Source organism: Mesoplodon mirus, assembly GCF_964341445.2.
Source record: "Mesoplodon mirus genome assembly, chromosome: 2".
Lineage (NCBI taxonomy): Eukaryota > Metazoa > Chordata > Mammalia > Artiodactyla > Ziphiidae > Mesoplodon > Mesoplodon mirus.
Genome location: NC_138977.1, coordinates 22,513,186 through 22,530,166, shown reverse-complemented (window position 1 = coordinate 22,530,166; position 16,981 = coordinate 22,513,186). Strand labels below are relative to the sequence as shown.

The 16,981-nt window shown below is 41.3% G+C and overlaps 1 protein-coding gene and 1 pseudogene across 4 annotated transcripts in view; both read left to right on the top strand.

The window, feature by feature from the left end:
- The window catches only part of GRID2 (glutamate ionotropic receptor delta type subunit 2), a gene marked incomplete at its 3' end in the record, with an annotated part of 1,368,259 nt that overhangs the window by 845,128 nt on the left and 506,150 nt on the right, over positions 1-16,981 (top strand). For all 3 annotated transcript variants that reach the window (XM_082605769.1, XM_082605770.1, XM_082605768.1), the window contains one exon: positions 2,601-2,762. In XM_082605769.1, coding sequence (XP_082461895.1) covers positions 2,601-2,762 — 162 coding nt within the window. The remainder of the gene's footprint in view (positions 1-2,600; positions 2,763-16,981) is intronic.
- On the top strand, positions 4,182-8,430 carry LOC309798629 (DNA replication licensing factor MCM4-like; annotated as a pseudogene). The gene is made up of 2 exons: positions 4,182-4,306; positions 5,927-8,430. The product of its transcript is annotated as a DNA replication licensing factor MCM4-like (transcript).

Here is a 16,981-nt window from a genome sequence, read left to right as displayed (position 1 = left end):
AGTACAAGACATTGGTAATTGTCCCAATTTTCAAAAGGAAGGAAAGAAGACCTGACAACCAGAGTTCAACACACTAAAATTAATATTTGGATAAATTGTAGAATATATTATTAAATATATGGTTTGGGGAACTTCAAATAAGATAATAAGACTTCCTTAAGAGCAGGCACTGCCACACTAAGTCCTACTTAATATTTTTTTTAGATTGGGAGAATGTCATAAATCTATTTATTGTATATTGATTTTAATGCAGTGTTTGACAAATTTTCTTATGAAATCCTTATGGGAAGACATTAAAAAGTCTAAATGAGTTGATATCATTCAAACATTTTCACCAAAGCCTCCTAAGAACAGAAGATGGTAAACACTCTGGCTTCAGATTTTTTTAAAAGTTCAAAATGTATTAAAGTTTCATTATTATCGTTAAAAGTTATAAAACATATGAGTTTCTTTGAAATTAAAAGTAATATTTCAAATAATTTATCAGTTAAATTACTTTGTTTTCTCTCCAAATTGATAAGCAAAATTGATAAGCGTAGAACATGCCCCAGATGTATTCTGTAGCTTTGAGTATCTTTAATACCTACAGCTTTTCACCAGAGCTTCTCTTACCTCAATTTGAGAAGTATGGAACTAGAGGAATATTCAAACCATGCTGATAAATATTCTACTCTTGAAGTGCAAGGAATTCTCTGTGGTCACCCAAAGAGTCTGTCCTTGGACCTAATATTTTCAAAATGTTTATAACTACACAAATGAAAATGAATAAAGTATGCCTATCAGATTTGTAAATGACAGAAAGCTAAGAGAGAAAACTTACATTGTGTTACATCATCAAGATTCAAGTTGTTAATATTCACTGAGTAATATGCCTAAAAATTGAAATATGACAGAGAAAAAGTATAGGTTCAAAGTCGATTACAGACAGTCTAGATGGATGAGAACTGGTTTGACAGTTTAAGGCTGTTAAGACGGAGGCAAATTTGACTTGAGTGTAGCAGAAGTTGTATTTGCTCCAAGCCACTCTAATGTAATCTTGGTCTCTATGTCAGAAGCATTTTGCTAAGATCAAGAGAGATAGCGTCTTACGCTACTTTCTCCTAGTCAGCTCACATCTGCAATAATGTGTTAGTTCTGGGTACTAAACTTTCGACAGAAACATTGAAAAATAAGAGAAGGACAGAGGAAGAATGCGGAGATGATGAGCAGCCTAGAAATAATACCAGATGATAAACAGCTGAAGGAAAGAGGATGTTTCAGGGCAAGACAAAGGAGGTGTCAGATATTGAAAGGTTGGCATGTAGAAGAGGTTGGTGCTCATGGTCAGTGAAGTCAGAAAACAAGTGTAGTAACAGTAGGTAGAGAAAAATGATTGGTCGACTGGTGGGATACTGGAGTTTAAGATGTCAGAGGAGTTGTTCATTTGGGTCTAGTAAATAGTCATTTTTGTTGGTCACAGCCAGAGTAGAAGTGAAGGTCATCTGTGTAGAAATTGAAGTGACCTTCTTTAAATATAAGGAGGCAGTTTGGGACCCCTGTGAGGGAGGAGTCATGAATAAAGAGTGACCAAGAGGTCAGTAGATGCTGGCAGAAAGGGGCTGTAACGTGTGGCATAGAAATGAACATGAGCCTCAAAAGAGAATAGATACTTGCCTGAGAAAGCAGTAAAAGAAGGGGTAATAGAAAGCTCAGAGAATGTCATCACTTCCTTTCTTTTTAACCTTGGATTTATCCATTTATCCATTTAACCTTGGATATTTCTTGGTGTCTGTATTTTTAAAATATTGTTTCTAATTTATTTGAAAAATAAATACCATCGGTAATTAACAGTGAGGATACTGGTTCTGGCAAGACTTAAGTGTAAGAGTGCAATACAGCTTATCCAACATGTGTATAATTCATTTTAAATCTATATAGAGGGAAGATAACATGATTACATTAGAAGAAAGAGTTAATGTAAACACACATTCACAGTGAATAGCTTATGATATTTGTCATGTTAATTAATTGCAATGCACATGTATATAATTTTGTATAGACCCTTGATCATTGTAATGTTTATGAATGGTGCTGTTTCCTCTCACTTTTTTCATTACTTTATCTCCAGAGGCACAAACGTACAGGCAGGTGTCTGCTTCCTTTTTTTTTTTGCACCTATGACACTCATCTTCTATGTAAGATCAAGTTGATATTTCTCCATCTGAATAACCAGAATGCAAAAACTTGACATATTCAGAAAACGTATTGTTCAGTTTGCCCTTCCAGTCTTAAGCCCTTAGATCCTTACCTCCTCAGAAAGAAATAAGGACTACTGATTTTCTAAGATCTGACACTAACAGCCTTGGCTCTGTCAAAACTTCTCTTTTTTATCTTCTCTTACACAACTAAACAAGCTGAAAAAGCAATTGGAGCATACAATCAGACAAGACTTCATTCTCAATAACAAAATTGCCCAGGAAATGAAAAAAGAAACCTTCTGCTTAATAATAACCCAGTAAACCAACTATCTATGAATGGAAGCAACTGAGCTGATGATTTTCTCCTTGTTCTTGATGGTTGGCATCAATGATTCTAATGATTACTGTCTAATGTCTTTTCAGATTTCAAACCTTTACATATATGACACGGTGCTTCTGCTTGCTAATGCTTTTCATAAGAAGCTGGAGGACCGAAAGTGGCACAGTATGGCTAGTTTGTCATGTATCAGAAAGAACTCCAAGCCCTGGCAGGGAGGGCGTTCCATGCTGGAGACCATCAAGAAGGTAATTTCTGACTAGCATTTCTTTTTTTTTTTTTTTATTCATCCATTAGTGTTTTTTTTTGTTGTTGTTAATTTTATTTTTTTAATGAAGTATAGTTGATTTACAGTACTGTGCCAGTCTCTGCTGTACAGCAAGGTGACTCTTATACACATATACACATTCTTTTTTAATATTCTTTTCCATTATGGTTTATCACAGGATATTGAATATAGTTCCCTGTGCTAAACAATAGCATCTTATTGTTTATCCATCCTATATATAATAGTTTGCATCTGCTAATCCCAAACTCCCAATCCATCCCTCCACCACACCCCCTCCCCCTTGGCAACCACAAGTCTGACTAGCATTTCATTCTTCCTATTTTTTTTTTTTTTTTTTCGGTACGTGGGCCTCTCACTGTTGTGGCCTCTCCCATTGCGGAGCACAGGCTCCGGATGCGCAGGCTCAGCGGCCATGGCTCACGGGCCCAGCCGCTCCTTGGCATGTGGGATCTTCCCAGACCGGGGCACGAACCTGTGTTCCCTGCATCGGCAGGCGGACTCTCAACCACTGCACCACCAGGGAAGCCCTCATTCTTCCTAATTTTTATGCAAGGAGGAACAATAAGTCATTGTTTGATGAGATATCTTTTAGTAAGATTTTTTTTCACTAATGTTGCTGCCTATTCAAAGCACAAAACACTGTAATGGGTAAATGAAATATTTAAAAAATCAAGGTCAGAAAATCATATACGTCTATGAAACAGGGAACCCTTATTTATTTATAAGGAAATTTTATGCAGGTAAAAAATTAGTTGTTGAAATATTTTAATGCACTTTCATTATATCATTAGGGTCAGAGATGCTCAAATTATTTTGGTACCTGTCACAAAATACAAAAAGTTATTTATTTTTTTTCTTTAAACTACACCATCCACTAAAAAAAATAAACACTAGACCTAGGTGTTTTTCAGTTAGATGATGCATGGTAAGACATCGGATGTGATGATCTTTAATTTACCTTACAACAAAAATATTCATAAACAGTTAATATTTTACAGCATTTGTGAACTATTTGGGGTACTTGATGGCATTCTTCTTCTTCACTTTCAATGTGGTATTTAGCCTGGCTGTGACCTGCTTTGGCTCAGCTACCTGCTCCATTCCCATAATGTTGTTTAGCTCCTCTCAAAGGTATAAGCATCCTGTAGTTTATTAGCCTCTTTGTCATGTCATCCTTGCTGGCATTTTCCATTTGTCTCACACAGCTTCTTGGATTTAAAATGAAATGATTAATAAAACAAACAAATTTCTCCTGTACCCTTTACACAAAGGAGACAGCCATTTGGAAGTTCATATTCTTCATTTTATGCATCCTTTTTCTTTCTGCATGTGTTTGCCTTTTTCTCCTGAAATAGAGAAATAGCTAGTCAAATGAAATATGAAGTATTTAGAAATGCCAGAGAAAAATCTAAAAATTAACATTAAAAGGGAGCTAGATGTACAAAACCCAGGAAGTAGAGGGAAAAATGTTTCAAATAGAGAAAAGCCTGAATCTTCCTCTTGGTACTGTATCCTCTTTGCAGAAGAATCACTTTAATGAGAATTTAGGCTCTTATCAACAGAAGTGCTTGAGAATTAAATTGAATATATTGGCAGAGGAGGATTTTTCAACTGAAAAATGAGTAAGTCAAATCTAAGCTCAAGGTGTTGCCAAAATCCCCCAGCGCTATCTATGTAGAGAGTTGGCAGGTATGAATCCAAGGGAGATTGTTGAACATGGTTCTGATCCTGCCAATTTATTAATTCATGGTTTGTCTAGGATGCAGGAACCTGAATATATTCATTCTTCAGAAGCTGTCTCACAAAGACAGAATAATTGTTTGGGAGGTTGCTTAGGAGATACTTATTTAGTGAAAGTATCAGTAGGAGGGAAAGAGAGACACTATAATATATAGGTATTTCTTATGGAGCAATTCAATATGTAAAATGTTGTTAAATTTATAATCTAAACAATGATTTCATAAGATAATTATGAAATTTTGTTTTGGGAGAATATTTGCATATTTTTCTCCTGTAAACTTTCAACCCGGTGGCACTTTTTAAAGGAATATATCCATTCTGTGTATCTAAAGACAATGTTTGAATGATATATTTGATTGCAAATGTTCTATTTCATTATTTTTTTCTCACATTTCAAATTGCCCTTAAAAATGGAGTTAAGCTTTTCCAGTCATATTACTTTGCCTCATCTGAGTGTCTTGGTTATCCCATTTGGATGTCCAGACTGATGACACTTCACAAAACAAGAGAATTTGAGAAAAAGTTTACTACTCACACAGGGACTCCTGAGGAAAGCAGAGTGGGCCCATGCAGACACAGGCTGGCTTGAGCAAAGCACTGTGAATGGGCTGGGCATTTGCAGTGGTTAGGGATGGGGCTAAGAAAAGTTCCCATTTATGTAGGCTGGAGATTTTTGAGGCTTAAATTTCCCAGGGGTGTTAAAGAAGGAGGTGCAGGATGGGCTTTCTTAATCAGCCTGTCCGTATGTGGAGCCATATAAGAAAAGAAAAGAAAAGCTTAAAAAGAAGTCAGCAGCCAGACATCACAAATGAGGTCAAGCTCTTTATTACAATGTGAATATTCTAGTGATAAAATCCTTAATTACATTCAAGTAACAACTGCATGCCTATGTTCTGAGCATGCTCTATACACTTTACAAAGCCTATGTACTAATGCAAGGAGTACAAAGAATTAATGTCCATGAATGGACATGGGATCTATCTATATAGTTATCTTTTTATAACCCTCAGAAAAGATTTAGAGTATTCTTCATACATGTTTTCATTGTATTTATTCCTGAAATTTTGTAGGGTTTTGAGTATGCGTATCTGTGCGTGTATGCATGTGTTTGTGCACACTACCATGAATAGGATATGTTTCCACTATATGTTTAAACTAGTCATTGTAGGTACATGAGGAAGTTATTGGTGTTTGATATATTTTGTGACTGACCTGATCAACTTTTGTTACTAAACTCCAGATTCTTACTTCTTTCTTTGTAGTTTATTCCCTTGTGTTTTTCAAGTAGATATTGATATCATCTTCAAAAAATTGTCATCACTTCATTGTAATACATTATATTTTTTTAAACCTTAAAAATTTTTTTCTTGGGGCATCTGGGAGCACAACCTGCCAGGTGCACCTGGAGCCCTGTGGGCTTTGGAGGCGGCCAACTTCCCCTGTTAGAAGTGAGAAAGCCAGATCATCTCCATGTCAGAGATGATGAGGCCAGGATTCTACCTCTACGGGAAAGCTGCAGATGCTGCTGACCAAGCCTGGAGCTGACCTGCAGAGCCCTGCTTCACAGGACACATTATTACCCAGCTCTCCTGTGATGCCTTCTTCAGTGATTCCTCTTGATTTTGTTGTCAATTCACCACTGATATGTGGCACTCTCAGCTCTTGGATAGAGAAAACTCCAAGCAGCGCTGTTAGGGGAACACCCACGAGGCAGAGGCCTGACCTGGGTTCTGCACAAAATGGTGTGCAGGTGGATTTCCAGTATGGGCCAGCAATAGAAGATATAGTGGCCAGTGAGCGGTTTCTAGGCCAAAAACTTCCGATTTGAAGAACAGATGTCAATATGGAAACCTGCAAAACAAATTTGCAGAGATTTTATTGACTCTCTGGCTAAAGAAGAAGAAAATATTGCCATAGATATCGCTGAGCCTCCGTACATACAGTTACTTGGAAAAACTAATATTATTGGGAAGCCATTTTTAAATGTAAACTGTGAACACATAAAATCATTTGACAAAAATCTGAATAGACAGTTCATGTGCTTCCCACTGGAAGTTATCCTGACTTTTAATATGACTCTTGATGAGATCTTTGACAGTTACCTGACTGAATCTTAGAACATCAGATACAAGTAGGACCATTCCATGTATTGGAGATGAAGAATATGAGAAACCTAAATCCAGAAGACCTGAATCAGTCAGCTCATCACCATCAAAGTGATGATGATCAGGATGTCCCAGCTGATTCCAGAGATGCACGGGGCCTTCTTCCAGTGCCAGGTGTGCTGTCCTAGTGGAGATGGACCTTGTCAGAGCCCGGAGCCTGAGTGTGGGCATGCTGCCATACCACCCACAGTGCGGTGCTGACCCATGACTGCTTGTCTCGTTCTCTGACAAACAGATGATCCAACTCCAAGAGTCTCCTGAAAATATGCCAGCAGGGCAGATGCCTCATGCTGTCATCCTTTTGCTCACAATGACATTGTTGACAAGATTCATCTTGGGGACAGAGTGAATATCACAGGCATTTATCCAGCTGTTCCTATTGAATCGGCCCAAGGGTGAGTAATGTGAAGTCTGTCCACAAAACCCTCATTGACGTCATTCATTATCAGAAAATGGATGCAAAACGTCTTCACAAAGGAGATGAAGAAGCAAAACAGAAACTTTTTTTCAGAGAAGCACGTGGAATTACTTAGGAAACTTTCCAGAAAACCAGACATTTATGAGAGACTTGCTTCAGCCTCAGGTCTAAGCACTTAAGAATAGGAAGATTTCAGGAAGGGAAACTTGCTTCAGCTTTTCTGGGGAACAGGGAAGGATTTTAGTCAAACAGGAAAAGGCAGATTTCATGCTGAGATCAACATCCTGCTGTGCAGTGACCCTGGGACCAGCAAGTCTCAGCTCTTGCAATGTGTATACAACCTGGTACCCTGGGACCAATATGCACCTGGGAAGGGCTTCAGTGCAGTCAGCCTAACCGTGAAAGACCCCAAAAGGAGGCGGCTGGTCCTACAGACCAGGCCCGTATCCTTAGTGACAGTGGCATCTGCTGTACTGATACTTGAAAAGATGAATCGAAGTACAAGATCAGTGTTGCTTGAAGCCAGGGAACAGCTAACTCTCCTTACCACAATGGCTGGGGTTATTTGCAAGCTCAATGCATGCACATGTATCCTGACAGCAGCAAATTCTATTGAGTCTTAGTGTAACGCTAAAAAATACCACCTTTGAAAATATCCAGCGACGTCACACCTTATTACCCAGGTTCGGTTCCCTCTTCCTCATGCTCGACCTCAGGATGAAACCTGTGGCAGGCATCTGGCTCACCACCTCGTGGCTGTGTACCACTCGAGCAGGGAGCATGTGCAAGAGGAGTTCATGGATACGGCAGTGCTGAAGGACTACGCTGTCACAGCACTGGATGCCTAGGTTGAGTCAGGAAGCCAGCCAGGCTGTCACCAAAGCTCAAGTAGAGGAGGAATGGTTTCTGCATACCCTCCAAAGCTGGAATCGTTAAAATGGCTTAGCAGAAGCCCATGCTAAAGTATGATATTCAAATAAAGTTGAAGCAAAGATACAGACCTCCACAGAGAGGCTGTAAGCAGTCAGCTACTAATCCCCAGACTGGCACTGTAGACATATCTATTCTTACTACAGGAATGAGAGCCATCTCTCCTAAATGGAAAGAAGAGTTAGCTGAAGCACTGAAAAGAACTTACTTTATCTAAGAGTAAGACACCAGCCCTACAGTACCCACAACTTTTTGAAGATGTTTGGGAATAATCTGACATAGCCATTACCAAAGATATATTTGACAAAGCACAATGTGCCTTGGCTGAAGATGACTTTTTGACAGTGATTGGAAAAATCGCTCACTTGCTCTGAAGCTCTGAGTGTTCAGCTCCTCTGCACTTGGGCACTGACTTTACTTCCATATATGTGGACGGCATATGGGCCAATAGAAAGAAATTCTTTCTTTTTTTTTTTAACATCTTTATTGGAGTATAATTACTGTACAATGTTGTGTTAGTTTCTGCTGTAAAACAAAGTGAATCAGCTATATGTATACATACATCCCCATATCTCCTCCCTCTTGCGTCTCCCTCCCACCCTCCTTATCCCACCCCTCTAGGTAGTCACAAAGCACCAGCTGATCTCCCTGTGTGATGCAGCTGCTTCCCACTAGCTATCTATTTTACGTTTGGTAGTGTATATATGTCCATGCCACTCTCTCACTTCGTCCCAGCTTACCCTTCCCCCTCCCCGTGTCCTCAAGTCCATTCTCTATGTCTGTGTCTTTTTTCCTGTCCTGTCCTAGGTTTATCAGAACCATTTTTTTTTATTTTTTAGATTCCATATATATGTGTTAGCATAGAGTATTTGTTTTTCCCTTTCTAACTTACTTCACTCTGTAGGACAGCCTCTAGGTCCATCCACCTCACTACAAATAACTCAGTTTCATTTCTTTTTATCACTGAGTAATATTCCATTGTATATATGTGCCACATCTTCTTTATCCATTCACCTGTCGATGGACACTTAGGTGGCTTCCATGTCCTGGCTATTGTAAATAGAGCTGCAATGAACATTGTGGTACATGCCTTTTTGAATTATGGTTTTCTCAGGGTATATGCCCAGTAGTGGGATTGCTGGGTCATATGGTAGTTCTATTTTTAGCTCTTTAAGGAACCTCCATACTGTTCTCCATAGTGGCTGTATCAATTTACATTCCCACCAACAGTGCAAGAGGGTTCCCTTTTCTCCACACCCTCGCCAGCATTTATTGTTTGTAGATATTTTGATGATGGCCATTCTGACCGGTGTGATGTGATACCTCATTGTAGTTTTGATTTGCACTTCTCTAATGATTAGTGATGTTGAACATCCTTTCATGTGTTTGTTGGCAATCTGTATATCTTCTTTGGAGAAATGTCTGTTTAGTTATATTTAGGTCACAGGCTCCCGGGACGGGCGGTATGGATAGTGACCTGTGCTCACACACAGGCTTCTTGGTGGCGGCAGCAGCAGCCTTAGCGTCTCACGCCCATCTCTGGAGCTCCTTTAGGCGGCGCTCTGAATCCCCTCTCCTCGCGCACTGGAAACAAAGAGGGAAGAAAAAGTCTCTTGCCTCTTCGGCAGCTCCAGACATTTTCCCGGACTCCCTCCCGTCTAGCCGTGGTGCAGTAACCCCTTCAGGCTGTGTTCACGCCGCCAACCCCAGTCCTCTCCCTGCGCTCCGACAGAAGCCCGAGCCTCAGCTCCCAGCCCCGCCCGCCCTGGCGGCCGAGCAGACAAGCCTCTCGGGCTGGTGAGTGCCGGTCAGCACCGATACTCTGTGCGGGAATCTCTCCACTTTGCCCTCCGCACCCGTTGCTGTGCTCTCCTCTGAGGCTCGGAAGCTCCCCCCCCCCGCCCCCGCCACCTGCAGTCTCCGCCCGCGAAGGGGCTTCTTGTGTGTGGAAACCTTTCCTCCTTCGCGGCTCCCTCCCACTGGTGCAGGTCCCGTCCCTATTCTTTTGTCTCTGTTTTTTCTTTTTTCTTTTGCCCTCCCCAGGTACGTGGGGGAGTTTCTTGCCTTTTGGGAGGTCTGAGGTCTTCTGTCAGCGTTCAGTAGGTGTTCTGTAGGAGTTGTTCCACGTGTAGATGTATTTCTGGTGTATCTCTGGGGAGGAAGGTGATCTCCGCGTCTTACTCCTCTGCCGCCTTGAAGGTCTCCCTCCAGCACTTTAAATATATCATGCCACTGCCTTCTGGCCTGCAACATTTCTGTAGAAAACTCAGCTGATAGCCTTATGGGGGTTCCATTGTATATGACTCTTTGTTTTTTTCTTTCTGTCTTTAAAATTCTCTGTTTAAGTTTTGCTGTTTTAATGACATTATGTCTTGGTAAGCGTCTGTTTGGATACATCTTACTCAGTGCCCTCTGTTCTTCCTGTACCTGGATATCTGTTTCTTTCTTCAGGTTTGGGAGGTTTTCAGCCATAGTTTCATCAAATACATTTTCAACCCCCTTCTCTTTCTCTTCTCCTTCTGGGACCCCTATAATGCAAATGTTGGTACACTCAATGTTATCTCAGAGATCTCTTAAACTATTCTGATATTTAAATTTGTTTTTCTTTTCGCTGTTGTGATCAAGTGATTTCCATTATCTATCTTCCAGATTACTTATGCTTCCTTCTGTATTACTTAGTCTTGTATTCATTCCTTTTAGTGTGTTTTTCATTTCAGTTATTTTATTCTTCAGTTCGGATTGGTTCTTTTTTATATTTTCTAGCTCCTTGTTAAAATTCTGTGTTCTTCTACGCTTTTCCCGAATTCAGTTAGCATTCTTGTCATTAATGCTTTAAATACTTTATATGGTAAATTGTTTATTTCTGTTTTATTATGTATTTTTGAGGGGTTTTCTCTTGCTCTTTCAATTGAGACCAATTCCTTTGTCTTCTCATTTGCTTAACTTTCTCTGTCTCTATGAATTTAGGGGAAACAGTTACCTATTGCAGTCTTCAAGGAGTGTCCTTACATGGGAGCATCCATGTATAGTCTGTGTGTGCCCAGTGCCTTTGGTGGGAGGGCTGGATTTGACATGAATGCAAGTCACATTTTTCCTCATGGTGTGCTGGTAGCTGTCAGCTGCCAGTGACTATTGCCTACCGATTGGGGATGGGGTCCAATCCAAAGCTGCTGGAACAGAAGCCCTGAAGTTTGGGTACAATGTGGCTCCATTCCCTTCAAGGATGTGCTCTCCCCTCTCTCAGCTTCGGCACCCCTGCCCCAGAGGAGAGCGGTGCTGGAGCAATAGGGGCCTATGTGGGCTCTCAGCTCATGATGGGGCATGGGCTTCAGAAGGTTGGCTGTAGACAGAGGTCCAGGCTGTCTCTGATGTGCTGCCTGTGTAGTGCCAGCAATGGCTGCCCCCTCCCTGCCCGGAGGCTGCCCCAGATCTGAGTCATCTCTGTGTTCCAAAGTCTACCACTTTCCTCAGTCTTGGCAGCCCTATATCCAGTGCAGAGCTGTGACATGAAATAAGCAAGGCTGGAACAATCAAGAGGCTCAGGCTGGGGCAGATGCTAGGGTGGTCGCAGAAAACCCGGCAGCCACGAGTGCAGTCTCACTCTCTCCTCTCCACGCTGCCTCAGGCGCAAGCCAGAGGATGCACACCCTTCACGAGCTGAGCTCAGGCTTCCCACAGCCCCCCTGTTAGCCTCAGTAGCCCTCCAACCAGCCAAGGGGGCCTGTCTGCCCTTTGTCAGACCTCAGGCCTGTGGAGCCCAATACGTGACTTGAACTGCCCATGCCCCAGGGAGGATGTCTGCCCACGTAACCTCTCTTTTCCTCTGAGTCCCCTCCCGTGGTCACAGGTCCTAACCTGATAATTTCTCTGCTCTTCTACCCAATTACATGTGAAATCTTTCTTACAGCCTTGGTTGTATCGGAGTCTTTCTACCATTTTCCAGTTAGTTTTCAGTGAGAATAGTCCCACGTGTAAAGGTATTTTTGATGTGTTCGTGGGGAGAGGTGACTTCTATATCTTCTTATTCCTTTGTCTTGATTGATCTCTCCTTGTTGATTTTTTTGTAAAAATTGTATACTTAGAATAATGTAAATATATTACTTTGCTTTTCATGTTAAGCACTATGTACCATTTAGAATTATAAACCTGAAGGACAGAGAGAACATTTAGGAAAACATAATGTGTCTTACTAGAAACAGTATTGACTTGGAATATAAGATAGCCTTTTGACAAAAATGTGTGCAAATAAACTTCTTGCCACAAGAGCTTTGAAAATGTAGTCAATGCCCTTGGAACAGTCTTCTTGTGGACTCTTCAATGTATCCTCAAATTCAGGGCATTTGAATCATGAAGTGGGTAAAATGGTGTCAATTTTAATTTAATTTAGTTCCACATACATTTTTTGAGCAATCACTGTGATATGCATGTGTTATATTGGACACGCAGCTGACATCGTCTAGAGGAAAATGTATGAGGCACAAAAGAAGGAGGCTTCAATTCAGGTTTCTCAGATAACTAGCTGTCTGGGCCTCAGTTTCTTATTCTCTGAGGTGTAGACAGCATGACCAAAATGTTAGCAGTTTCTTATTTCCTGCTCAGTTTGCTTCAAGTTTCTATTATGAATGAATATTTGAGTATATATGTATATTTGTAAATATGTATGTATATATCTGTATGCACATACACACACATATAAATGTTACATGGCAACTCAAGTTTTCCTAAACATTTTTATAAAAATTAAGTTTTATGTTTTTATTCTTTTTTATTTTTTGGCATAGTGTATTCTAGTGTTTATCTACAAATTATATTTCTTTTCTGGGTATAAAATGTAGTATCTTCTTTCTCTCAGGGATTTTTCTCACTGAAATTAACTTATGAAACATGAGGGCATCAGGGCACACTGCTGAGTCTGGCATCTCCCAGTGTGTTCACAGTCTTTCTGGGCTTATGTTTATTTAACAGGGTATCCTTAGTTACCAAGCATGTTTACAGGTTGCAAGGAACCTAGGAATATGTATAAGGAAATTAGACAAATGTCATTAATATTTGATGTTATATATGATCTTCCAAAAGTATCTCTCAGTTACTTTGCAGTTTCAAATATAGGGATAAATCCTTCTGCCTCGTAAAGAGAGTGAAACAAATACTTAGGAAATTGTCTTTCTTCTTTTTTCCAACTTATCCTATCCATAAAGGAACATCAAACTTCTGCCTTTTCAGGAACTGATTATCCAGTGGTAAATTATTCCTGACCTTTGATCTACTCTTTTTTTCTTCTCTTCTTCTTTTCATATTTGATACCCACTGGTATTTCTATACAGAGTGTATAGGATGAAATCCAAACCAATTTACATGGTATTTTTCAAAAGGTTTACTCTGGAGGCAATTATTACTGTCAGTTTAATGGACATTTAAAAACTATATGTGTTATTCATATTATCAATGTCACATCAGTTGTATCAAGAGATTTTTTTTAAAAAACTGCAACTATGCATGCACAAAGATAATGACTGCTTATCACCACCTGGCCAGCACACATTTTTACCAAGGCTCTGATTTCAGTGTTGAGCTGAGGATAGATGAAAATTAAAAAAAAGCTCAAACACATGGGAATATTTTTAGGCAAGCAACTATCAGAGAGGTTAAGTCTGAGTCATATAAGAAGGGGCTACAGTTAAAGGGTTTATTTGCTTGAAATACTGACCTCTCAAGCACCCTTTATATCCACGCGAGAGCAGGTTTTACTAATTACACAGGCTAACAGCTCATTAAGAATACAGCATAGGGGGAGACCTTCAAGATGGCGGAAGAGTAACACGCAGAGATCACCTTCCTCCCCACAAATACATCAGAAATACATCTACACGTGGAACAGCTCCTACAGAACACCTACTGAACGCTGACAGAAGACCTCAGACCTCCCAAAAGGCAAGAAACTCCCCACGTACCTGGGTAGGGCAAAAGAAAAAAGAATAAACAGAGACAAAAGAATAGGGACGGGACCTGCGCCAGTGGGAGGGAGCCGCGAAGGAGGAAAGGTTTTCACACACTAGAAGCCCCTTCGCGGGCGGAGACTGTGGGTGGCGGAGGGGGAAAGCTTCGGAGTAGCGGAGGAGAGCGCAGCCACAGGGGTGCGGAGGGCAAAGCGGAGAGATTCCCGCACAGAGGATCGGTGCCGACCGGCACTCACCAGCCCGAGAGGCTTGTCTGCTCGGCCGCCAGGGCGGGCGGGGCTGGGAGCTGAGGCTCGGGCTTCTGTCGGAGCGCAGGGAGAGGACTGGGGTTGGCGGCGTGAACACAGCCTGAAGGGGTTAGGGCACCACGGCTAGGCGGGAGGGAGTCCGGGAAAAAGTCTGGAGCTGCCGAAGAGGCAAGAGACTTTTTCTTGCCTCTTTGTTTCCTGGTGAGCGAGGAGAGGGGAGTAAGAGCGCCGCTTAAAGGAGCTCCAGAGACGGGCGCGAGCTGCGGCTAAAAGCGCGGACTCCAGAGACGGGCATGAGACGCTAAGGCTGCTGCTGCCGCCACCAGGAAGCCTGTGTGCGAGCACAGGTCACTATCCACACTGCCCCTCCCAGGAGCCTGGGCGGCCCGCCACACAGCCTGTGTGGTCCCGTGATCCAGGGACAACTTCCCCGGGAGAACGCACGGCATGCCTCAGGCTGGTGCAACGTCATGCCGGCCTCTGCCACGCAGGCTTGCCCCGCATACGTACCCCTCCCTCCCCCCGACCTGAGTGAGCCAGAGCCCCCGAATGAGCGGCTCCTTTAACCCCGTCCTGTCTGAGCAGAGAACAGATGCTCTCAGGAGACCTACACGCAGAGGCGGGGCCAAATCCAAAGCTGAGCCCCGACAGCTGTGTGAACAAAGAAGAGAAAGGGAAATCTCTCCTAGCAGCCTCAGGAGCAGCAGATTAAAGCTCCACACACAACGTGATGTACCCTGTATCTGTGGACTACCTGAATAGACAACGAATCAGCCCAAATTGAGGAGGTGGACTGTGGGAACAACGATATATATATATATATTTTTTTTCCTCTTTCTCTTTTTGTGAGTGTATGTGTATGCTTCTTTGTGTGATTTTCTCTGTGTAGCTTTGCTTTTACCATTTGTCCTATGGATCTGTTTCTTTCTTTCTTTCTTTCTTTATTATTTTTTTGTATAGTTTTTTTTTTTTTTTTTTTTTTTTTTTGGCGGTACACAGGCCCCTCGCTGTTGTGGCCTCTTCTGTTGCGGAGCACAGGCTCCGGACGCGCAGGCTCAGTGGCCATGGCTCACGGGCCCAGCCGCTCTGCGGCATGTGGGATCTTCCCAGACTGGGGCACGAACCTGTGTCCCCTGCATCGGCAGGCAGACTCTCAACCACTGTGCCATCAGTGAAGCCCCTAGTATAGTTTTTAATGCTTGTTATCATTGGTGGATTCGTTTTATGGTTTGGTTGTGCTCTTTCTCTTTTTCTTGTCTTTTTCTTTTTTTTAACTACTTTTTAATTTTTTTATAGTTATTTTTTATTTTAATAACTTTATTTTATTTTATTTTATTTTTCTTTCTTTTTTTCTCCTTTTTATTCTGAACCGTGTCTCTGACAGGGTCTGGGTGCTCCAGCCGTGTGTCAGGCCTGTGCCTCTGAGGTAGGAGAGCCGAGTTCTGAACATTGGTCCACCACAGACCTCCTGGCTACACATAATATCAAATGATGAAAGCTCTCCCAGAGATCTCCATCTCAATGCTAAGACCCAGCTCCACTCAACGACTAGCAAGCTACAGTGCTGGACACCCTGTGCCAAACAACTAGCAAGACAGGAAAAAAACCCCATCCATTAGTGGAGAGGCTGCCTAAAATCATAATAAGGTCACAGGCACCCCAAAACACACCACCAGATGCGGTCCTGCCCACCAGGAAGACAAGATCCAGCCTCATCCACCAGAGTGAAATCCAAATGAAAATAAATAAGGAAACACAAGCTTTAAATGATACATTAAACAAGATGGACTTAATTGATATTTATAGGACATTCCATCCAAAAACAACAGAATACACTTTCTTCTCAAGTGCTCATGGAACATTCTCCAGGATAGATCATATCTTGGGTCACAAATCAAGTGCTGGTAAATTTAAGAAAATTGAAATCGTATCAAGTATCTTTTCCAACCACAACACTATGAGACTAGATATCAATTACAGGAAAAAATCTGTAAAAAATACAAACACGTGGAGGCTAAATAATACACTACTTAATAACCAAGAGATCACTGAGGAAATCAAATAGGAAATAAAAAATTACCTAGAAACACATAACAATGAAAGCACAACAACCCAAACCCTATAGGATGCAACAAAAGCAGTTCTAATAGGGAAGTATATAGGAATACAATCCTACCTCAAGAAACATCTCAGAAAAACAACCTAACTTTACATCGAAAGCAGTTAGCGAAAGAAGAACAAAAAAACCCCAAAGTTAGCAGAAGGAAACAAATCATAAGAGCAGATCAGAAATAAATGACAGAGAAATGAAGGAAACAGTAGCAAAGATCAATAAAACTAAAAGCTGGTTCTTTGAGAAGATAAACAAAATTGATAAACCATTAGCCAGACTCATCAAGAAAAAAAGGGAGAAGACTCAAATCAATAGAATTAGAAATGAAAAAGAAGTAACAACTGACACTGCAGAAATAAAAAGGATCATGAGAGATTACTACAAGCAACTAAATGCCAATAAAATGGACAACCTGGAAGAAATGACAAACTCTTAGAAAAGCACAACCTTCTGAGACTGAATCAGGAAGAAATAGAAAATATGAACAGACCAATCATGAGCCCTGAAATTGAAACTGATTAAAAATATTGCAACAAACAAAAGCCCAGGACCAGATGGCTTCACAGGCAAATTCTGTCAACATTTAGAGAAGAGCTAACAGCTATCC